The sequence below is a fragment of the Dromiciops gliroides genome, chromosome 4, assembly GCF_019393635.1.
Source record: "Dromiciops gliroides isolate mDroGli1 chromosome 4, mDroGli1.pri, whole genome shotgun sequence".
In the NCBI taxonomy this organism is placed as follows: domain Eukaryota; kingdom Metazoa; phylum Chordata; class Mammalia; order Microbiotheria; family Microbiotheriidae; genus Dromiciops; species Dromiciops gliroides.
In genome coordinates this window covers 26,592,803-26,617,348 of record NC_057864.1, presented here as the reverse complement: position 1 = coordinate 26,617,348, position 24,546 = coordinate 26,592,803, and the positions used below count along the sequence as shown (strand labels likewise).

At 47.6% G+C, this 24,546-nt stretch overlaps 1 protein-coding gene across 2 annotated transcripts in view; it reads left to right on the top strand.

Annotated features, from left to right (window-relative positions):
- ZFYVE9 (zinc finger FYVE-type containing 9) overlaps positions 1-19,299 on the top strand; it is a 192,900-nt gene extending 173,601 nt beyond the window's left edge. For both annotated transcript variants that reach the window (XM_044002767.1, XM_044002766.1), the window contains 4 exons: positions 5,125-5,287; positions 10,852-10,957; positions 15,006-15,182; positions 17,049-19,299. In XM_044002767.1, the coding sequence (XP_043858702.1) occupies positions 5,125-5,287; positions 10,852-10,957; positions 15,006-15,182; positions 17,049-17,210 (608 nt within the window). In that variant the 3' untranslated portion in view covers positions 17,211-19,299. The remainder of the gene's footprint in view (positions 1-5,124; positions 5,288-10,851; positions 10,958-15,005; positions 15,183-17,048) is intronic.
- Positions 19,300-24,546: the final 5,247 nt, after the last annotated feature.

The window sequence follows — 24,546 nt, the reverse complement described above, 5'->3', positions numbered from 1 at the left end:
GCTTATTCTTGATCCTTGTCCTGAATGTCAGTCAGTCTCCCAACGCAGGCCAGCACCTTTTGTTCTGCCCTGTGATTGGACCAAGAGTCCTCAGGCCCAGCTCTGAGCCCGGTGAGCCCAGTCAGCATTTCTTGGCACTAAAAGAGAAGACACGGTGTTTGTATCTGTGCCCGGCTTCTCTTAGAACAAGTCTGGAGGATGGCGAGTGTGGAGGGAGGGCCTTATCCTTCCCTTGGTACCAGCCAAACAATCCATTGTCTGGGTGTGGGCATCTTCAAATCCGCCTGGAAAGGCATTTCATGGGGCCACGTGCAGCACTGCCAAAGCTGAACTGTTGCTGAGCCCTGACTGACCATTGAACCTCCTGGCTTTCCTTCTTTGTGTCTGACCTAGATGAGGAGCGGTTGGAAGGCAACACTATCTCTTCTTTCCCCAGTGGAAGGTAATCTTCATAAGAACAGGTATAGCAGAGTAGGTCTAGCACCCAGTAGGAGGCCTGGGGCCTGAGAACATTATACATGTAATTCAGTGAACCCGTTATGGACAAGGCCCCGTGCCAGGGGCTGGAGACACCGACATAAACCAGGGAGCCGACCTTTCACTGGGATGATGCAGGGGAGGGAGCGTTAGCATGGACGGGATGAACAAATGAAAGGCAGGGGGTTCTGACCCAGAAAACCTTTTATGCTTAGTGCTCAGGTTGGCTTTTTGGTTTTGTTCTTTCAGTTTTTATAGAGAAATGTTTACTCCAGAGGTATAGCAAGTGCAAACATCCAAACATCTCCCTCCCCAAACAGCTGGGGGGGGGGGGTCATAATCACCACTGCATAAGTTCCAAGTCTAAAGCCTGCCTCCTTCCTTCCTTCCTCCCTCCCTCCCTTCCTTCCTCCCTCCCTCCCTCCCTCCCTCCCTCCCTCCCTCCCTCCCTCCCTCCCTCCCTCCCTTCCTCCCTCCCCCCCTCCCTCCCTCCCCTTGACATCCTCAGGCCAGGTTCAAGAAGCCGGGCTGTTTCTAAGCTATGGCCTGTAATCCTGGGCTCCAAGACCCCCCATGGCTCAGGCCCCCAGGTCAGGGACTATTCTCGGAACCTAGAACAGAAAGACAAATGAAACAAGACCCAAATCCCCAGGCCATGTGACTGGGGGAAGGGAGCGGTGACTCTTAGACACTTCCCTCCTACTGTGCGGTGTCCGTGTTCTGCACATGACTAGAAAAATAATTCATGTGAATACATGAGCTCTTCATGAGTTTTTCAGATATTGGCCTTCTTTATTTCTAATTAACCAATGGACTCATCGCACACACCAGCACCGTCCTGATTCCTTCTTGGACAGTCTCAGGAAAAACTCCTTTCTGTGCTTTCAGGCTCATATGACAAGGGACATCTTCCATGAAATCTTCCCTGATGCCCGGTTTGGTGGTGACCTTTTCCCTCCAGGCCTTACACAGCCTTTAGTTTGTGCCTGTTTCCGTATCATTTTTCATTGCAGTTATTTCAGTTTGAAGTGCCTTTACTAGATTGCTCTAGGAGGCCGGCATGTCTTCATTTTCATTTCTTCTAGAATTTCAGGGCAATTTTCCCTGAGAATATCTTGGAAGATGGTGTCTAAGCTCTTTCCTTGATCATGGTTTTCAGGTAGAACAATAATTTTCAAATGATCTCTCCTGGACCTATTTTCCAGGTCAGCAGTTTTTCCCAGAAGATATTTCACATTGCCCTCTATTTTTTTATTCATTTGGATTTGCTTTATTGTGTCTTGGTTTCTCATAAAGTCACTGGCTTCCATTTGTTCAATCCTAATTCTTAGGCAACTATTTTCATCAGAGAGCTTTTGTACCTCCTTTTCCATTTGACTTTTCAAGCTGTTGACTTTTTTCTCGTGTCTTTCCTGCATCACCCTCATTTCTCTTTCCATTTTTCCCTCTACCTCTCTAACTTTATCTTCAAAGTCCTTTTTGAGCACCTCTATGGCCTGAGACCAATTCGTATTTTTCTTGGAAGCTTTAGATATAGGGGCCCTGACATTGACATCTTCCTCTGAGGGTGCCCCTTGGTCTTCCTTGTTACTGAAGAAACTTTCTGTGGTCCTCACCTTTCTCTGCTCATCTTCCCTTTCTTTGACTTGACTTTTAGCTCCTTAAAGTGAGGCACTGTTTCCAGGCTGCAGTATCCCAAGCTTCAGAAGTCCCAGGTGGTATGATTTAAGGAGAATCAGGTTCTTCCCTCGCCGGTCTGTTCCCTGGTCCTAGATGACCCCAGACCAACTTGCCAATCAACCAGCTTTGTGTGTTGTGGTTGTTAGCTCCAATGAGCCTGTGCCCCTCCCCGACCTGGACCACTGCTACTGGAGCCTACCTCCTGGTTCTCAGCAGGGGTGTAAAATCCAAGTTCTGCCTTAGCACCAGCATAGACCCCTGTAGTCTCCCCACTGCCCAGGGCTCAGCCCACTCACCAGACTATGAGCTTAGTTCCAGACGACACTGGTGCTTCAGCTGATTCAGAGGCTCTGGGGGTCTGCTTCTCTCATGAGGCCTTCCTGGGACTGGATCTGTGTCAAGGTGACTATGGGGTTGGGCTCAACTCCTGTATTAGCACAGCAGCTCCCACCTTCTGACCTTCCAAGCCGTTCTGGGTTAGAAGATGATTTCAGCACATTCTTCTGTGAGTTTTGCTGCTCTGGGCATTTTCCTATGGCGTTATTTGGATGTTTTTTGGAGTAATAGTGTCATGAGTTCAGGAGCTCACTGCCTTTCCTCCGCCATCAGACCTACACTTTAGAAGATTACCTTGGCAGCGGATTGGAAAATGGTTTTGGGGTAGAGAGCGATTTGAAGCAGGGGACAGTATCAGAAGGCCATTGCTGTCACCAAGGCAATAATAGGTGATGAGAGTCTATAACAGGGTAATAGCCGTATGAGTGGAGAGAAAGAAACATGTACGAGAGATGTTGTTAAAGTAGAAATGACACAAGTCATGGAGGTGTTCCGGGGTTGGGAGCCTGGGGGACTGGGAGAAGGGGGGATGATTTGTCGGGAACAGTTAATGAGCTGTTTGGGGTATGTTGAGTTTGAGATGTCTTCCTATGAGATATCCAGTTTATAATATGTAACAGATGGTGTACAATGGTGGCTCAGCAAGGAGACTGGCCTGGGTATGTACACCTGACCAGTGTGAAGAGTGGCAGGAGTACGAGGCACAGTCCACCCAGCATGAAGAGAGCGGCCAGGGATGCAGTCTTCAGGAGGGGCCAGGTCTTGTTAAAGGCCAGAGGATGGAAGAAGTAGAAGGGAAATTTGTAGGCTGGAAGAAAGTTTGCTAATCATGGAGCCAGCATGGAAGAGGTCACCGGAGCTGGGGCAGGCACATCTGCAGTGGGGCATGGAGGTGGTGCAGATGCCCACAAGGGAGCGCATAGATGAACAGGAGGAATGGCATTTGCCACCAGGCCGCCACTGAGATGAGAGGATCAGGGTGGCCATGTGCTTACCATGGAGGACTTGGGGAGAATGTGCAGGGCTCTCTGTCCAGGTTCAAGGCCTCACCTGGGGCAGGTGCAGAAGGGCTTTTGGAGGTAGTACTTGGCAGGGGCGGGGGGTGGGGGGTGGGTTCTGGAAGCAGAAGACCCTGGTTCAAATCCCCAACATGGGGCCTTGCTCTGGGACCTTGGGCAAACTGCTTATCCTGTCTGAGCCTGTTTCCTCTTTGGAAGCGGATTTGGAATCAGTCACAGCTTGGGCCGTCCTTTCTCTCCTACTTCCTACCTGGATAATAACCGCATCCTGTAAGAAGGGGGAGAGGTGGGGGGAAAGTTGAATTACATTGTATTTTTAGTGAAGTTCAGCAAACATTTGCTCATACCTGTTGTGTGCTTGAAACCAAGGAGGTCCCCCTGGAGAGCTGGTCTGATGAAACGGGCAGAATGCCAAGCTTGGGTTAGAGGGCGTGGTTTCATGTTCTACCTTTGACCTCTCTGTGGCCTGGGGCCAGTTTGTTAATTTCCTTATCTGTAAAATGGAAATGATGATGTCTTTATCTTTGCTGAGTATTGGTGAGACTCAGGTGAGGTCCTTTCCAAACGTTTTTATGAGACTGGATGATTGTCCTCATGAAGCTAACAGTGTAATCAGTGGAAAGACATGGCGTGCCACTGTAATGCAAAATGAACAGTGATAGCTCTTCATGGGAGAACTACACAGAAGTGTTCTAGGAGGCTGTGCGCTGCAGAAGCCACCTTGCAGAAGAGGTTGTGCATTGGCTTTTAAAAGGAGGATGGGGGCAGCTAGGTGGCGCAGTGGATAGAGCACCGGCCCTGGATTCAGGAGGACCTGAGTTCAAATCCAGCCTCAGACACTTGACACTTAACTAGCTGTGTGACCCTGGGCAAGTCACTTAACCCTCATTGCCCCACCAAATAATAATAATAATAATAATAATAATAATAAAAATAAAAGGAGAATAGGACTTCATGGAGGGTTAATTATTCAAGACATGAGCAACAGCACAAATAAAACCACAGATTCAGGAGAAAAGGACCAGTAGACTGTGTAGAGAGATAGGAGATAAGCCAGGGAAGGAAGGCAAGTGTCACTTAATCTCTCTGAGCCTGTTTCCTTATTGGAAAAATGGCTATGATAGCATGAATTCAGTAGTTGTGTGACTTGGAGTGCTCCCTGCTCCATAGAATTATGTTACAAAAGCACTTTGTGAACTACAAAAAAAATCTGAATTTGAGTTGCTGTCATTTAAAAAGAATGAGTTCCCATTCCTGGAGATGTGCAGAAGGATACTGGGTGATCCCTTGGGGATATTGCATTTTGTTTTTGTTTTTGTTTTTGCGGGGCAATGGGGGTTAAGTGACTTGCCCAAGGTCACACAGCTAGTAAGTGTCAAGTGCCTGAGGCCGCATTTGAACTCGGGTCCTCCTGAATCCAGGGCTGGTGCTTTATCCACTGCGCCACCTAGCTGCCCCTGGGGATATTGTAAGAGAGGAGTCATGCTTCAGGTTGAAGTTGGAGAAGATGCCTTCTGAGGGCCCTTCCCGTTCTTAGGCATTCATTCATTCATTCCACAAGCATTTCCTGAGTCGAAGCGGCCCTTTTGATGCTCTGGCATTGCTCTTGCAGATGGGGTCATGGTCCAGATAACTGCCGAGAATATGGACTCCTTGAGGCAAGCATTGCGAGAGATGAAGGACTTCACCATCACCTGTGGGAAAGCAGATGCAGAGGACCCTCAGGAGCACATTCACATTCAGTGGGTGGACGATGACAAAAACTTCAACAAAGGGTAAAGAGCACCACTTCCCCGGCGGGGGGTGGGGGGCGCACTTGTGACACAGCCACCCCTAGTGACCCTAGCACGGGACGGACAGCACTGTAGCCTTGCCACGTACAACAAAGCATTTGGGACTGGCGAGTCAGCCTCATCCTTCCATGCTCTCTGGTGAATGACTGTCCTCAAATCAGCAGGGGTCAGTTCCCATCTTAGGAAAGGAAATGCAAGTTTTCTGCAGAGTTACATAAAAAGCTGTAAGTGATTGTTGCCACCTCCTTGCTCCTTGTATGAGGGTCCCCCTCTGTAAAGAGGAAAAGGGGCAGTCACCCAGGAAGGGCACGTCTCTTCCCTCTTTTGGCCTGAGTCTTCTCTCCTAAGACTAGGTAGCAGCTCCCTTCCTCAGTGACCTCCCAGGTCTACATGTAGATTGTACCAGCTGATTTTGAAGGTCCTTCCCCTCTGAAATCCTAGGAAATTACCCCCTCTCTGGGCCTGACATTCTGTGTCTGAAGAATGAATGCTCTCCATCCCTTCTTTGGCCAGGGAAGGCTGAGTACAAAAACACATACAAGAAATCCATCTGTTCCCAGACCAGGTGACCCTAAACTTCCCACACAGCTCTTCACTCAACCTGGCCTTGGTCCAGCCCCTTGGGACAGCTGGAAGAGCCGCTCTTCAGAGCACCCCAAGAGGAAGTTGGCCTTGGCCTGCCTGCAGTCTCCGTCCCTTCCGGTGACTCACTTAACCATTGTGTACCTGTGTGATCAAACCAGCCAGCAGAGCAGCCCCCATGTCCTCATAGGCAAAATCATTTCGTTTGGGCGGGGTGGGGGGTGTTGTGGCTCTGTCTCCCACTCACCCACATTCATTCACTCACTCACTCTCTCGTGCACACATACACCGCACACATACCCATCCATCCTGCACAGGGCAGTGTGTCGGAGCGGGAAGCCTTCTGGGTTTGGAGCCAGGAGACCTGGCTCAGTCCTGTTGCAGATCCTTCCTTGTGTGATATGGGAGAGACCACTTAGCCCTTCCCAGCCTCAGGAGCTCTGGGGCCTGTTGTGTTCTTACCTGGCTACAGCAGTGGCCCAGGGTAGTGCCTAACACACAGCAGTCACTTCAGTCAGGGTTGGATTGAGTTTAGCTATGATGGGGATGGCGTCTTCTACAGCCCCTAACAGGGTGACTCACCCTAAAGCAGAGAAATGAGAGGAAGAGGAGCTGTTGTGGCAGCCGTGGCAGAGTCTGTAATTTAAATTTACAGGGCTCTAGAGTAAGCATTTGGTACCAGGCAGTGCAGGTGTGCCTCAAGCTGATGTTCCTGTGTGAAGCAAGGGCAACCCTGACTGCTTGGACCACGTGTTGACCTGTTGTTGTTGTTTTTTTAATTAATAAAGTATTTTTTTTCCATTACATGTAAAAATAGTTTTCAACTTTTGTTTATACAAGCTTTACAATTTCAAATTTTTCTCCCTCCCTCCCCTCCCTCCCCCCTCCCCTAGACAGCAGGTAATCTGATATAGGTTATATATATATATATATATATATATATATATATACACATACACATAATAACATTAATCCTATTTCTGCATTAGTCATGTTATAAGAGAAAAAAATCAGAACTATGATGGAAAACCTCAAAATAGAAAAAACAACAGCATCAAAAGCAAAAGAAATAGTATGGTTCATTCAGCATCTATACTCTGCAGTTCTTTTTTTTTTTTTTCCTGGATTTGGAGATCCTCTTCCATCACGAGTTCCCTGGAACTCTTCTGTACCATTGCATTGGTGAGAAGAATCTAGTCCATCACAGTAGATCAACACTCAATGTTGATGTTACTGTGTACAATGTTCTTCTGGTTCTGCTCATCTCACTCATCATCAGCTCATGCAAGACCCTCCAGGTTTCTCTGAACTCCTCCTGCTCATCGTTTCTTACAGCACAATAGTATTCCATTGTATTCATATACCACAACTTGTCCAGCCATTCCCCAATTGATGGGCACCCCCTCAACTTCCAATTCTTTGCCACCCCGTAAAGAGCAGCTATAAATATTTTTGTACATATGGGTCCCTTTCCCCCTTCCATGATCTCTTTGGGAAAAAGACCCAAAAGTGGTATTGCTGGGTCAAAGGGTATGCACAGCTTTATCGCCCTTTGGGCATAATTCCAAATTGCTCTCCAGAATGGTTGGATCAGTTCACAGCTCCACCAACAATGCATTAGTGTTCCAATTTTCCCACGGCTTCTCCAACATTTATTATTTTCCTTTTTTGTCATTTTAGCCAATCTGATAGGTGTCAGGTGGTACCTCAGAGTTGTTTTAATTTGCATCTCTCTAATCATTAGAGATTTAGAGCATTTTTTCATATGGGAATAGATAGCTTTGGTTTCTTCATCAGAAAACTGCCTGTTCATATCCTTTGACCATTTCTCAATTGGGGAATGACTTGGATTCTTATAAATTTGATTTAGTTCCCTATATATTTTAGAGATGAGGCCTTTATCAGAAGTACTGGCCACAAAAATTGTTTCCCAGTTTTCTGCCTCCCTTCTAATTTTGGATGCATTGCTTCTGTTTGTACAAAAATTTTTTAATTTAATATAATCAAAATCATCCACTTTGCATTTTATAGTATTCTCTATCTCTTGTTTGGTCAAAAACTGTTCTCCTTTCCAAAGATCTGATAGGTAGACTATTCCTTTTTCTCCTAATTTACCTATGGTATCACCTCTTATGTCTAAATCATGTATCCATTTTGACCTTATTTCAGTATAAGGTGTAAGATGTTGGTCTATGCCTAATTTCTGCCATACTATCTTCCAGTTTTCCCAACAGTTTTTGGTGTTGACCTGTTCTTAATCCTGAATGCTACAGGACTTGGGGAAGGGCAATAGAGGACAAGTGCAGTGTGTGAATGTACTTTCTTCTGTACAGTGTTGGATTCTGGGAAAACCCAAGAAGAGAGGGAAAGAAAGACAGCAAAACTTAAGGGCTTATATCAGGAGAGTGGGGGACCTGAGACTAGTTGGTCATTGTTCCCACATTAAGAGATCATAGACGGGGCAGCTAGGTGGTGCAGTGGATAGAGCACGGGCCCTGGATTCAGGAGGACCTGAGTTCAAATCCGACCTCAGACACTTAACACTTACTAGCTGTGTGACCCTGGGCAAGTCACTTAACCCCAGTTGCCTCACCAAAAAAAGAGAGAGAGAGAGATCATAGACACAGGATTTAAGGCTGGAAGAGACCTTAGCATTCTAATCCAAACCCCTCCTGAAGCCCAGAGATGGGAGACCACACAACCTCTGGATAGTCAGGATTTGAACCAGGCTCCTCTGATTCCAGTCCCCTGCTCTTAGCAGGTGTGTACAGACCACCAAGGTTGACTCATAACACTCCCACATTGTGTTATCTTTCAGTATTGATCCCCGTAGGACTTAGTCATCAAACACTGCACTACTGCTTTTAAAAGAAGGGTTCTGGGTTGTTTCTGCAGAGGTGCACATTTCAGTTCTGTTTATATAACCCACTCCCGGTAATTCCTTCAAACACAAAACTACCAGAAGAAGTATATAAAGAGTTGCTAAGGATTATAAACTCTTGGAATAAGATGTTAAAGAACCGAGAAACACTGGCCATATTTGCTTCCCTGCTGCTAATTGAAGGCAAAGTCATTTGGGAAGTAAACACCTCATCAGCAAATGAGATGGTGTCTGAGAATGGGCTTTCGATCTCTGGACCATTGCTCAAAGTAGAGGGCGGAGGGCCTCAAATTACACCATATGAGAAAGTTAGGCAGTTAGTGAAGAAAAGAGGACTTGCACCTCATGAAGAGCCTTCTTCTTCATACTGTCTTGAATATGACACTCCCCCTACTTCCTGTTCCTGCCCTCATCTTCCCCATGGCTCTGGGGGGGTCTGTTACTTGTGGTCCTATGACATCCCTCTAGGGGTGATGGTATTAGAGAGGGGGCCTTGTTTCCTGGAGGAGCTTAGAGCTGTTCAGCTGACGTTGCTCGGGGCTGAGGGCCTGCAGGTCTCCTGTAGAAAAGAGAGACTTGGGTGTTTCTGTGTTAGCCGCAGGGCAGAAGTGAGAGCAGGCATCCCAGAGAAGCAGAGTGAGGCTCCACATGTGGATGTCTCCTTCACAGCCATCCCGGGGCCCAGGTCAGGCCCTCCCTGGTCAGGCCCTTCCTTCCCAGAGCTCTTTCAGCAGACGGTCTTGGGTTGCATTTTGCCGGGAGATTCTTGCTGATGGACTGGCTCAGTGGCCTCTGGGTTCTCATCCTCTCAGACATATCCTGGTCCAGTGGGGTCACAAGATCCATTTACTGAGAATGGGATGCAGGAGAAGTGAGTAGAGAAAGGCCCGAGATGTTGTCGCTGATGGCTGAGATCAGTAGCATTTGAGTTGGAGTCAAAAACAATAGGCAGGAATGCATGAGTGGTCTGGTCACCATATCGAGCCTTTCTTTTCCCATCTTTAAAAATGGACAATCTATTATCCCCTCCCAGAGCAGCTGTAAGAAAAACGTTGTGTAAACTACGGAGCCCTTTATAAATGGAAACAGAATTCCCCATAGTAAATAAGTAGAGATAGAGCAAAGCTGGAAGAAGGAAAAGTGGCTCTGGTTTCTTCCCACCAACCAGTTGACATCAGGGATGTGCTGAGCTACAAGATGCCACCCTCCAGAAGCTCTCTGCTGGAGGAAGCAGAGGCCCTGCACAGACCCCTTGTCTGGCACCAGCATCAGAGCAAGGACGGGCACGTCTGGTCAGACCTCATCTCCTCACTGGCGGACACTAACACAGACGCTTCTCCAGGAAACTAAGGCCCACCATCGCTCCCGGAGAGATATTGATGAGGCAGGCTGTGGTGGGGGCAGGGTGGGCAGTGTCACATTGGAGACACTGTGAAGAAGACGGGCTCTTCATGAGGCAGGCGTGAGGTCTGCAGGGGAAGGGAGAAGAGATGGGGAGGAAGCCTCCAGCACTTTGGCACTGCCCAGAGTGAGCAGGCGAGGTGATGGATAGGGGCTGACAGCTTCATGACGCATCCCAAGCCCATGAGAGGATCTTCTTTGGCCTTACTTCAGAGGGAAATCGCTGGTAAAGATGGGTTTTTCCATCCTCCCACACTGAGCCACCACCCCCAGCCCAGAGAGAGCTACTCGTGAAAGACTTGTAGACCCTGCCAGCAGTCTTCATGCCTTTCAGGGGGTAGATTCAGATGGGTCCATAGGGTGCCAGCTCTTGGAGGGCCAGGCGACTACTTTGTGGGTGACTTTTTTGGAGGTGGGGGGGTGGCTAGGCAATGAAGGTTAAGTGACTTGCCCAGGGTCACACAGCTAGTAAGTGTCAAGTGTCTGAGGCCAGATTTGAACTCAAGTCCTCTTGAATCCAGGGTTGGTGCTTTATCCACTGCGCCACCTAGCTGCCCCCTTGGAGGTGACCTTTGAGCTAATATTGCCAGTGGCCGAGCTCAGCCTACCCACGGAGACCTCAGCGTGGGGCCAATCTCCCCGTTAACTGAATGTTGCCTTTGTCTCCTTGTTCCCTCCTTAGTGTGGTCAGTCCTATCGATGGTAAATCGATGGAGTCCATAACAAGTGTGAAGATATTCCATGGCTCGGAGTATAAAGCAAACGGAAAAGTCATTAGATGGACAGAGGTAAGCTGGGTGCTGGTGCCCTGCTTTGGGCTCACGATCTTTCGTCAATTCTGAAGGAATCCCTGGAAGATTTAAGGATTCACCTCTCCATTTATCTATAAACTTTCACCAGCTCCCCTTCCTCTGGGGCCCCATTTCTCTTAGGGTTTCGATGTCTTCAAGGTGGCAAGCTCAAGTGTTTTCACTTCAGAGTTTGACTTTAGAGACTTATTTTCTGAAGGCCTGGGAGATGCGCTCATCTCTTTTGTGTGCCCTTCCCTTCTCCCCGCTCCCCCATTATTGTTCCCAGTGCCTCCAGGGTACTGCTGAGCACTGTGCCTGACCTCTAGGAGGCACTTAATGAGTTGAAGTGGCCTGAGCACAGTCCAAAGGGTTAGCATTGGACAGTGGGCCTGTTGTCTGACAATTGGCCTCACTAAGTGTGGAGAGACTCCCCACCACCCCAGGGTGGCTTTTGATATCCTGCATCAACTTTGAAATCCCCCAAGGCAGGAATGCATTTCCTTCTCTATGAACAGAGGCCTGGCCCCACGCTAAACCGTGGGCCCTTGGACCTTGGAGGCAAAAGCCTTTCTGCAGAGGCTGCCATCCCTGTCAGTGAGCTCCCTGGAGCCCTGCATAGAGGGTGGGGCAGGTCAGGGAGGGGCAGCAGCGCTGCCTGGACCATCCCAGCGGGTCTGAAATGGTGCCCCTTCCACATGAGACTGAGGCAGCCGTACCGCCCTCAGAGCATGTTCTTGCCTTTCTTTCGTGTGCTGGAGGGCTGGTGCTGAGGGTGAAATCTGGCTGTCATCTGTGCCCTCACCCGGTGCTGCTTTCAGTCTTCCTTGGAGAGGGGCTGCCGTCTTTGGCTCCCTGCTTCTTAGCTTGGAGCCAGCATTGTCATTGGCAAGGTGACAAAAGGCTCTCTTGCCTCTCTCCTCAGCCTTCGTATCATGGGTATTGGTCCTCTCACTTGATTGAGGAAGAGAGAGAGAGCTTGTCTGGCTGAGGGTTACCCTTGGAAGGGGTCAGCCTTTGCACTAACATTGCCCGGCGCTGGGGAGAGGGAGGCACTGGCATAGCATGGTAGGGAGGAGGCCTCATAGAGGGACCCACCCCTCAGAAAACCCAGGAGCGGAAAATGTGAACCAGAGCAGGGCAGTAACTGTGTGTTCCATATAGACCCTTGTGTCTTTCTTTGAAATCTACACAGACACATGATTCTTCAGTTACATCACACACATGTGCTCACAACTCGTGACTGACCTAATTACTCACTTGGATTTACTTCCCAGTACACAGAGGACGCAAGACAGATCAACCTTCCATTGCCTTTCACTGTGTAGAAAATATTATAACCAGACTTCATTACATAGTGTTTTTAGATTCATGTTTTTAGATTAGGACAGGAAGAGACCTTAACAGTGCTTCTAGTCCTCTCCCCTCCTTTTATAGATTCGAGAGGAAATGACTTGCCCAAGGTCACACAGCTGGTACATAACAGCCAGTATCTGAACCAGGTTTTCTGACTCCCAGTCCAACCCTGTGCCACCCTACCTCACCAAACTCTGAAAAAAAATAGAATTTATAAGAAATGCAACGGGTTCTTTCATGAGGTAGCAAATGCTCTGTCACTGGAGGGAGCATTTATTCAGCACCTGCTGTTTACAGGTCAGGTTAACATGCTAAGCATGTGGAAGCCAAAAATGAACTAGGACACAGTTCCTGATTTTAATGAGCTAATTACACACTGGAGTAGAGGAAAAAAGATAGACTCAAAGAGCCACAGTACGAATGGGGCTGTCAGTGCAAAGAGGGCCCCAAGCAACGTTCTTTGGATTGGGGAGCTCACATCAGCTGGAGGAGGGCTGATGCTCTGAAGAAGTTCTTAACCTGGGGTCTGTGAACTTAAAAAAAAGTTTTTTTGATAACTATATTTAAATGGGTTTCTTTTTGACCCTTTTTATTTTATGCCTTTAAAAAGATGAATCTGGGAGGCAGCTAGGTAGCACAGTGGATAACACACTGGCCCTGAAGTAAGGAGGACCTGAGTTCAAATGTGGCCTCAGACACTTGACACTTACTAGCTGTGTGACCCTGGACAAGTCACTTAACCCTCGTTGCAAAAGGCTCCATGGACTTCATCAGATTGCCCAAGGGTTAGGCCCCCTGGCATCAAGGAAAGGAAGGCTTTGACCAGGTACAGGTGCAAGAGGCAGGGTGGTATCTATGCCAGCTATAGGGTGGGGAATGAAAGGGAGCAGAGGTAGGGGTGAGTCTGGGCAGCTTCTAGGAGTCTATCTAAGGAAACCCTCGGTAGCACAAATATTTCCATTTAATGAAGGGGAGACTGAGGTGGTCGTGTGATGCCCATGTGTTTGCCTCGTTTGCAGGCTTGTATTCAAGCCAAGGACTGCCTTGCAGACCCCATGTTCGTTTCCACCATCCCATGCTGCTAACCTAGGAAGTGACCTTAGAATTCACCTGGTCCCGTCCCCTTTGACAAAGGTCGACAGAGAGGGGAAGAAAAGATTTCCCCACAGTTGGAGCAGGAGGGAGTGGCAGAAGCGGGCCTGGAATCTCGGATTCTGAGCCCATGGTGAAATCATTGGGGAGAGCTCTTGTCCAAAACAGGAAAAGCTTCTGCTCAGACCACCTGGTCTTCAGAGAGCACCTGCTCTGTGTGCAGTCCTGTGCTGGGTGCTCTGAGGGAATGGCACCCTTCTCTGCCCTTGGAACCAAGCAAGCCCATTGCCTCCATCTAGAGGGACATCCTTGCTGAAGGGTCCAGAGAGGATGCCTGCCTGAGGAGCTAGGGCACAGGGAAGCTTCTGAGAGAGGACCCTGGGACCTCCCTGTGTGAAGGACAGAAATCCTTTCAGCATTAGCTGTCAGGGGCCTCTGTCCAGCTCCCTCAGATACAGGGCAGGACCCGGAGGCCCCTATCTAGGGCTGTGAGTAAAGTTCTCTCCATCCCTTAAAGCAGGATGTAAATGCAAGTTATAACGATCATGTTTCTGTTCCTTGCTTCTCGTCTGTTCTTCCCTCCGGGCCTCATTCGGCTGATGCCACACCGACTTCTTGATCTGTTCATTGTTCATCCCTACCCCCAGCGCCTGATGGGACTGAATTTGAGTTTGTGTGTTTTCATTCCCTGTGCCAATAAGTCACCTGCTCTGGACACAAGGCCTGTGCAGACAGGACCACCTCTTGATGCCATCTCTAGGACAGGGTATCAGAGATCTTACTCCGATAGCCTGTTAGACCCGCTACAACCTTCATCAAGAGAACAAATCAGAGGATGCAGCCTTCTCTTAGCCTTTATTGACGTTTACACGAGCATTTTGGTTCCTGTGCTCTGTCCTCATGTCCTCACCTAGGAAGGTGGGTGGGGCAGGCACTGTTATTTCTTCTTTAGGGATGGAAATGCCCTTGGATCAGGAGGAAGGAGACCTGCATTCTAAACGCATTCTGCCACAAACTTGTGTGATCTTGGACCGGTCATGTGCCTTCTGTAGGCTTCTGTTTCTCCATCTTGGGAAAGGGAGCAAGGTCTCCTTAAAGACTTAGGAGGTTTCTTCCAGCCCCCACTTTCTAGGGTCTCCTCAAACTTTACAGTTCTCATAGCCCTGCTGTCCAGCAGTTCACAGCCTAGTAACACGTAAGCCTTTTCTGTGACCGTGTGGGAGGGATGTGGGCTACATTGGGCCTACCTTTAACATCCCTGTAGTTACCTTAGCTAAGGATGGTGGACATTTCCTGAGGCAGGAAAAACTGGTAGTGAGATGCAAGAGCAAGAAGGCCAGAGCCGGAGTCAAAGGGACTGGGTGCAAATCCAGGTTGTGCCACTGACTTGTCTCCCCCTGAGACCTCCTCTGAGATCTGTCAAATGAGGGTTTGGACTCCATGTCCTGTAAGGCCCCTCTGCCTCCAAGCCTGGCCCATTCTGTTCTGGTGTGTGGGCCCTGCCTTTTCTCCAGGTGCCAGGAATGAGAGGGCTAATGTTAGGTTGGGGCTGAGCTCTCCTGAACCCTGAGTAAAAAGCCCTTTTTTGTTTGCGTTGCAGGTGTTTTTCCTGGAAAATGAAGATCAGCACAATGGCCTGAGTGATCCTGCAGATCACAGCCGGCTGACAGAACACGTGGCCAAAGCCTTCTGCCTCGCCCTCTGTCCCCACCTGAAGTTGCTCAAGGAAGATGGAATGACCCGGCTGGGACTCCGAGTAGCCCTGGACTCAGAACAGGTGACGGGCCATCCGCCCACCACGGTCTTCCCGGTGGGAGCTGGCTGGGTGCTGGAGGGCGCTGCTGTGATCTGAGTGGGGGCCGTTCTCCCGTTACCCATTTTTCAGAGATTACCTGTGCAATTTATTCCTTTCAAAGGAGTCTCATGAGGGGCATGGCCTATTTGGACCAAGGTCGCTTCTTTTGTCCACTTGGAGGACTCTCTAGCTTCCAACCTCAGAACCAACCCCACCTGGCTTGTCTCCTGCTTCTTCACATACTCATTCATGCCCTGTTATGTGGGAAAGTGCCTTTTCCTAACCCCATCCATGACCCCTTCTGTGGGTATTGTATTCAGTTTGATTCAATCCACAGACATTAGGTAGCTCTCAAGTCTGCTCGGGCACTGTGAGAATTCTAGTTCCTGTCCTCATCGATATAGGTTTCTCCCCTAAGAGGTCCATTGGGTAGCTTTCAGAGGGTCTGTGAATTTGGATGGGAAAAGAATTCCATCTTTATTCAGTATAATTAGTTTCCTGTATAATCCTGTGTATTTTATGCATTAGAAATGTTGTTTTGAAAAGGGGTCCATAGACTTCACCAGACTGCCCAAGGAATCTATGACACAAAAAGAGACCAAGAACTCATGGTCTAAGGGTTGAGGCAGAGATACAATGTCAGTCAGTCAAGAACTACTTATACAGTGTATGCAGTAACTGTAATAGAAAATAGAACAGATGTGCAAACCATGGGCTACGTGATATCTGAGGAAGGAAAGATCAGGGAAGGCTCCCAGTGGATTTGGCCTTGAAGGGGGGGAATAGGATTTCAGTAGGCAAAGGTAGGAAGTAGGGGGAGAACTCTGAGGACAGGAACTATCTGAATCATAAAATAGTTCACACAAATAACAACATATAAATAATTGGAGAAATGCTCATTGCTCATGGGCAGGCCAAGCCAATGTAACAAAAATGACAATACTGCCTAAATTGACTTAGTCTTTGCTATACCAAACTGCCAGAGAATTCTGTCATCCATTCTACCTCCTTCCTATGAGCCTCTCTGTCTCTTTTCTTCATGAAATCTTCCCCCATGCATAGATCTGACAGGTAATTGCTCTTACTTTGTTCTGTTTTGCTTATAGTTTCACCCTGGGTGAAATCATGCACCCATTTTGAGCTGTTCTTGGTATCTGATGCCTTTCTTGGCAGTTCTTGTCAGATAGTGAGTTCCTGTCTCTTTTGCTTTTTTTTTTTTTTTTTTTTTATTTTGGCGGGGCAATGGGGGTTAAGTGACTTGCCCAGGATCACACAGCTAGTAAGTGTCAGGTGTCTGAGGCTGGATTTGAACTCAGGTCCTCCTGAATCCAGGGCCAGTGCTTTATCCACTGGGCCACCTAGCTGCCCCCCAGCCCTTTTGCTTTTGTATAATGTGTACCTTATCTGTCCACTCATCAGCCACTCTATTTTTTATCCAGGAGCAGATTGCTTTGATGATTTCAGCTTTGTAATATACTTTCGACATCTGGCCTTGCTAGATTCCCTTCCTTCCTTTTTTTTTTTTTCCATTGATTCCCTTGATTTTTCTGAAGCTTTTGTGAACATTGGGCCTGGGATGGGGGATTAAGGGATCTGGAGACACAGCGGGGAGGCGTGTGCTGTATCTCATTATGGACCTGGTGGAGAAGAGGGTGCAGGGATAGGGGAGGTGGGAGCAGTGTGCAGCCCTTGTGGAGATGAAAGCAGGGGTGTCTTAGACCATCAGACATTGCTCCTGTTGGTGATACTGAAGTGGCTCCCACATGTGTGCACACATGTACACACACATGCACACACACAAGTATGCGTATTCCGGTAGTGACGTCTGCTTCTCTTTCCTTGGTCCAGGTTGGCTATCAGGCTGGGAGTAATGGGCAGCCTCTGCCTGCCCAGTACATGAAGGACTTGGACAGCGCCTTGGTGCCCGTGATTCACGGGGGTGCCTGCCAGCTCAGCGAGGGGCCCCTGGTCATGGAACTCACCTTTTATATCCTGGAGAACATCTCCTAAGAGACTCGTGGCAGCAGCAGTTGTACCCGAATCATTTGCACTTTAAAACTGGAATATGAAGCTTTTGTTAACACTAATCGGTGGGGTGGGGTGGGGTGGGCTGGGGTGGGGGGAGGCAAGTGTCCCATAATCCTCAGTCTTCTCTGCATCATCCCGGGAAGGTCAGGATAGGCTTCCCAGCTCCACACAGCTACGCCGTCCCCGCAGCTAATCCACTTCTGTTACTGTTTAGACAAGGATACCCATGTCCCGCGCCTGTGTTTTCAGACTTCACTGGGGAGGGGGTGCAGGGGAGGTAATAAAAGATGAAACCCCAGCCTTGCGCTCTTTGTCCAGGGATGCGTGAGGGGAAATCACCAAGGACCTGATGCCAGCACCCTTCCAGCCCCACCACATCAGTGGTTTCACTGTAGACATTCCTCAAAAAGTCCCATTTACCGTTCCGTGGCCAACTTACTAGCCCAAGTGAGTCCTACACCCGTGAGGGCATCTGTTCATCTGGAGATGCATGGGAAGGACGCCTCTCTGTGGGACATGGACATCAGCAGACAGCTGTGTGTCTGGGCAGTTGTTGCACCGGCCCGGTGAAGTCCGACTGAGCATCACTAAAGCACATTCCGGGTGATCTGCCCTTGGTACTTCCTTTAGTCCTTCCCCTGCTATCCCTGGCTCCCCTCTACCCACCAGGGCAGCTCTATTTGTCCTGGTGGCCATGCTTCCATCACAATCAATGCCTGGTCCAGACTAAAGTGTCTGTCCTTGAGTTCATTCCTTTGCTTTGTCTGTTCTTTGTAAAAAATAGTCATCACCAGGCCCAGAGCCTAGTAATCAGTCACTTAAGGGTCACTTAAAAAAATTTTTTTTTTTGGTGGGGCAATGGGGGTTAAGTGACTTGCCCAAGGTGACACAGCTAGTAAGTGACAGGTGTCTAAGGCCGGATTTGAACTCAAGAACTCCTGAATCCAGGGCCGATGCTTTATCCACTGTGCCACCTGGCTGCCCCTAAGGGTCACTTTTTTAGCTTCCCTTCAGGGACCTAGAGTGTTCTTGTGTCCACAGGTTGCAGAGGCATCTCTTGGTGTGTGATGTGAGTCAGGAGAGAGAATTCCAGCTCCCCTGCTCACTAGCCATGTGGCCCTAGGTGGCCCTAGGAATAATGCCCTTTGAACCACCTGCCGAACCATGTAGTGAAGACAGAACTTTGTAAGGCCCCAGGCCTCTGGAAGTGAGGGTTGAGGTCGCCCTGTCCTGAGAGGCTGTTTGGCCTTCAGGGTCAGTTGGGCTTTGGGCTGCATGCCTTCCAATAGTCACTCTCTTCACTGCAGCCCGAACAAGTCATTGAAGACCAGAGCAATGCTGCTGTACAGTGGAAGCAGCTGGGAGCAGGGCCCAGAGGCTCATGCGTGCCCAGCAGCTGCATGCCCTGGAGTAAAGGGGCAGGGAATGGGCTGCAGATGGTGATGGGATACCATGCCTTGGCCTTGAACTCTTAGAGGTCTTGTTTGTTAGAATCATGGTGGCTTTCAGAATTTTACAAAGAACCTTGTGAAGGGTCAGTGGGATAGTTATTTTTATTTAGAGCCTCCTTTCAGAGGGAGAATCCAAGAAAGGTGAAGTCATTGACCCTGAAGTCTGACCCAGGGTCACTCACAGTGTGTGAAGAGCTGAAACTCGGGTATGGAGACCCTGAGGTCCTACCACCATCACACAGCAAGCAGGCCTCAGTGGACCAACTCCCAGCTCATTATGTTAAAGTTGTCAGGGTTGTCTGTCAACCCACCAATTGTACGACCCAGAAAATGAAGCTCAGGGTCACACGAGGTCGCCGGTATTAAAGCTGTTGTTTGAAATCATCTCCTCCACAGTAGCTCACACAAGCTAAGACCTAGCAGGGGATCTCAGTGGAATCCGGTCCAACCCATATTGAAAAAAGCATCTTCACTATAACCCTCCTAACTTGTGATAAGGATCTAGTTGATAAAGCACTTCTTGAGTATCTTACTAGTGCTGTGCTAAAAGGTTCTTGTTGAGTCTAACTCTGTGACCCCTTTTGGGCTTTTCTTGACAAAGATACTGGAGTGGTTTGCCATTTTCTTCTCCAGCCCATTTGAGGAAACTGAGGCAAACAGGGTTAAGTGATTTGCCACGGGTCACACAGCTAATAAGTGTCTGAGGCTAGATTTGAACTAAGGTCCTTCTGACTCCAGGCCTAGCACTCTATACACTATGGTGCAACCAAGCTGCTGAGAAGTAGGTCTAAAACAAACAAGTACATCTCTGCCCTCTCCAGTCTTCCCTTGATCTGAACTTTTTTGTGGGGAGGCAGGGTTAAGTGACTTGCCGAAGGTCATGCAGCTAGTAAATATCTGTGGCTGGACTTGAACTCAGGTCCTCCTGACTCCAGGGCCAATGCTCTATCTATTCTGCCACCTAGCTGCCCCCCTCCAGTCTTCCTTTGAAGACCTCCCAGTTGGCGCCAGGGAGGTGGGAACCAGGAAGAGCACATTTCACTTTGGGGTGGGTCTAACTGGTAAGAAGTTTTTCCTAGTATTGATCTTCTATTTCCAGCTTCCACACATTGCTTCTGTTCTTATGCCTGGGGCCAAATACAGCAATGTCGATCCCCTTATTGCATAATAGACTTGGAAAAACTTGATACCAGCCACTGTGGCCTGTCATCCCTAGGCTTCTCTAGGCAAAACATGGATACTCCCCTCTACTGATCCTAATTCACCATTCCCAGGTTACTGTTGGCAACATCCTGCCAAATATGGAGCCCCTAGGAGTGAACACAGTTCTCTAGGTAGGGTCTGACCAGGGCAGAGGGACCATTAGACATTGCCTCTGTAAGGAGGCCAAGACCACATTAGCTTTGTGTGTGTGTGTGTGTGTGTGTGTGTGTGTGTGTGTGTGTGTGTGTGTGTGTGTGTGTGTGTGTGTGTGTGTGTGTGAGGCAATTGGGGTTAAGTGACTTGCCCAGGGTCACACAGCTAGTAAGTATTAAGTGTCTGAGGCCGGATTTGAACCCAGGTACTCCTGACTCCAGGGCCGGTGCTCTATCCACTGTGTCACTTAACTGCCCCCACATTAGCTTTTTTTGACTGATAGACTGCTGATTCATATCTAAGCCACTGAATAGACAAACTGCTGCCTTGCTGTATACATTACCCATCTTGTACTTGTGTAAGTTTTTCAGAACTCACATAATAAGACTACATTTATCCTTATTGATTTACCATTCTACCCCGTGTTCTGGGTTCTGTTGGAGTCGTTTTGAATGTTGTCATCCAGTGTGTTAGCTTTGACTCTTGGTTGTGCATCATTTTCAAATTGAGAGAGCATGCTTTTATGCCTTAATTTATGTTTCCATGGACTAAAATGTTAAAACAGGAGAGGGCAGAGCACAGATCCCCATATCACTTGACTGAAAAACTCTCCCAAGTTGTAAACGAACCATTGCTGATGACTCTGGAGTTTGGCCATTCAGGCAGTTGCAAAACCACCTGACTACGTTATCATGAGATATTGTTAAGCTCTAAGTTTGCCTTAGTTCTATCTAGCCTTCCCTTAGGTGTTCGTTGATAAGGCACCCTTTCAAAAAAAAAGAAATGAAGTTAGTCTGACAATCCATTTTTAAATTTTTTTTTGTTGATATTTTTATTTCTTACAGCACCATAGGATCCTAAGTATTCCTTTCTCTTCCCCTCCCAAAAGATCTATCCCATATGATAAATAGTATTTTTAGAGGGGGGGGAAGAATCACCACAAAACAAGATGAAATATAAGTATGAACACTGAACAAGTCTGAAAATATAAGAAATGTGTCACACCTATGTATCTCCCACTTCCAGGAAGGGAAAGGTTGGAGATGTCTTTTCATCTCCATTTTTTGGGTCCCATTGTATTTTTTTTTAATTAATTTTTTTTTTTTTTTTTTTTAGTGAGGCAATTGGGGTTAAGTGACTTGCCCAGGATCACACAGCTAGTAAGTGTTAAGTGTCTGAGGCCGGATTTGAACTCGGGTACTCCTGACTCCAGGGCCGGTGCTCTATCCACTGCGCCACCTAGCTGCCCTGGTCCCATCGTATTTTAATAATTTTATTGCATTTACTTCTGATTTTTTGGTGGGTCCTCGTTCTTTCCATTTATGTTGTTTAGTTATTATGCATATTATTTTCTTAGCTCTGATTACTTCAGTGCATCAGTTCATGTAGCTTTTTCTGTGCTTCTTTGTATTCATCATACACATCATTTCCTATAGCCCGGTTATATTCCATTATATTTATGTACTACAATTTGTTTAACCACTTCCCAGTGGATGGGCATCTACTTTGTTTCTAGTTAGTAGCTATTGCAAAAAGTACCGCTATAAATACTTGAGACTCTATAGAGCTTCCTTGATATAATGGAATTTGATTTAAAGGGTATGGACATTTTAGTCACTTAATTTGTATAATTCCAAATTGCTTTCCAGAATGGTTGTACCATTTCACAGCTCCATCAATAATGGATTAGTATGGGGGAGCTAAGGTGGCGCAGTGGATAGAGCACCGGCCCTAGAGTCAGGAGGACCTGAGTTCAAATCTCACCTCAGACACTTAACTCTCACTAGCTGTGTGACCCTGGCCAAGTCACTTAACCCCAATTGCCTCACCAAAAAAAAAAAAAAGTATTAGTGTGCCTGTCTTTCCAACACAATCTATTCTTTGTTGTTTTTTTGTTTGTTTGTTTGGTTGGTTTTTTTAGTGAGGCAATTGGGGTTAAGTGACTTGCCCGGGGTCACACAGCTAGCAAGTGTTAAGTGTCTGAGGCCGGATTTGAACTCAGGTACTCCTGACTCCAGGGCTGGTGCTCTATCCACTGCGCCATCTAGCTGCCCCCACAATCCATTCTTGATGAAAAACTATTTGGGCTCATTGTGGTTGTCACTTCATTTTCCAGATGTTCCCTAACCAACCCTCCCTTGAACAAGCCATTCTGGAATTTCGCAACAAATTGAAGCCAAGCTCATTAGTCTATATAATCTGCAGCCCCATTTTCTCCCCTTTCTTAAAAATCGGGATATTTGTTCTCCATGTCACTCTGGGCTCTACTCCTCATTCTTCAAATTTCACCTCCGACAGCTTTGCCCACTTCCCTTTCCAGCTGCCTTTGATGTGTTGTATTGAGCCTATTAGAATGTAAACTCCTTGAGAGTAGGCACTTTTTGGCTTGTATTTGGATCCCTTTTGCTTAGCACAGTGCCTGGGATGGAATAAACAGTTAATAAGTGTCCATCTCATCCTGTGGTGCCTCTCGGTTTCCACAGTGATTCATCGCTCACTTATGTTGATTCTTGCATAACCTGCTGCGCCAGGAGACAAGTTCAGGGGCAGCTGAGTGTTCCTAATCACCTTCCTTACCATGGTTATCAGCTGATCATTGGGCTTCCCCCGTCTGTTGTAGTCCAATGATGATCATTCTCAACCAAGAAGACAAGCGTGATAAAAATTCAGCAGCTCTTCCTTTTCTTTGTTGTCAGCTATCATTCCATCCACTCTGGAAAGTGAGCCTTGCTCTTCTTCGGATCTCTTTCCCCAAGGATAACTTTTTAAAAATCCCTCTTTTTGTTCTAAGTTTTCTGTGGCAGCTCTGAGTCTGAGCATTAGTTTTCCTGTTAGCTTCCTTTTATTTCTACCTTCTCTCTTTATCAGTTGATTTTTGACCTCCCCTTGCATCTACACTAAGTCTCTTCAGACAATTCCCCCATTCCCTCCTCATCAGACTTCTCTTTTTGCCTTCAAAATGCCATTCTTTAGGGGGCACCTAGGTGGTGCAGTGGATAAAGCACTTTGCCCCAAATTCACAAGGACCTGAGTTCAAATGCAGCCTCAGACACTCGATACTTATTAGCTGTGTGACCCTGGACTTAACCCTCATTGCCCTGCAAAAAACAACAAAATGCCATTCTTTGAGTTTCTCATGGTTCAGGAACCAGTGCCCCTTGTATAATTTTAGTCCATGATAGCCTACCTACCCTTCCACTGAAGCAATTAAAATAGACTCTCTCAAAGTCCAGGGAGCCTGTGAGTTTTTCCTATCTCCATCACAATTCTAAGAGGAAGTAGACACTTTTTCACAGGAGAATAAAAGGAGAGGAAGTGGAGGCACCTATTATAGACAGCCTTCTCAAAGAATTTTGCCATGAAAAGAAGAGACAAGTATAGGACAATACTGGGAATAGGTCAAGTGAGGGTTTTTTGAGGATAAGGGAGTCTTGGGTATGTCTGTAGGCAGCAGGGGAGCAGCTGGTGGACAAGCAGAGATTAAAGATTAGTGAGACAACAGGGATGGCAGTGGTGGTAATGTGCTGAGATGGGCTAAAATGGATTTCTTGTGGAGGCAGAGGGATTGGCTTTGGTAAGAGCTAAGGCCACCTTTATATGAGACAGACGTGAAACAATGACAGAAGAAATCTGAGGAGAGAAAAAAGCTCTTGGTCAACGGCCCCTGTCTTTTCTATAACATGAGGAAAGATTCTTAGCTGAGTTGGGGGAAGGAGGACGGTGGAAGATTTGAGTAGAAATGAGGTTAGGAAGAGCCACTGTGGGAAATGGGTTAGAGCTGACAAGGGAGACGTACAGGGAGGGCCTCATTGAGATTGTAGTGGACTCAGAATGGGTGATTTTCTTCATCTTCATTCAGGAGCACATGACGGTGAAAAATGGTGGGAGCAATCTAAAAGTAGAGGCATGAAAGGGTACAAAGGGACTCGAGAACTGTAGAATTGAACTGGTTCACCAAGGAGTCAAGATGGGGAGGAAGGGTCAGTGGCCAGTGCAGGGGAGATGGCCTGAGAAAGTTGATGGGTGGAAGAATTGAAGCTCATGGTGGAGATTAGGGTTTGGTATGGAAGGTAGGGGATGAGGTGGAAAGCCAAAAGATTGTGATCAGAGTACTAGGCTTCAGTGGGCAATTAGGCTGTTAGCTCCACAGGAGACCTTTGTGCAATGGATTTGCATTCACTCAACCTAAGAACAGTAGAATGGACTACTTTGGGAGGTAGTGAACACCCCATTGCAAAAGATAACCCAAGCAGAAGTTGCATTGCAGCTTTAGAAGTAGAAGAGACTTCATCTAATTGAACCCTCACTTCACAAAGGAAGCAAACCTAGGTAGGGGAAAGGATTTGCCCAATTCATACAAGTATTAAGTGGCAGTCAGGATTCACACCTACAGCCTGGCTCCAGATCTGGCATTCCTTCCTTGTACTATGGGATGGTTCAGTGTCATAGGTGATGCCTACATGGACTAGGTCTCTTCTAGGATTCTCAGGCTCCTGCCAGGCTCAGGTGCC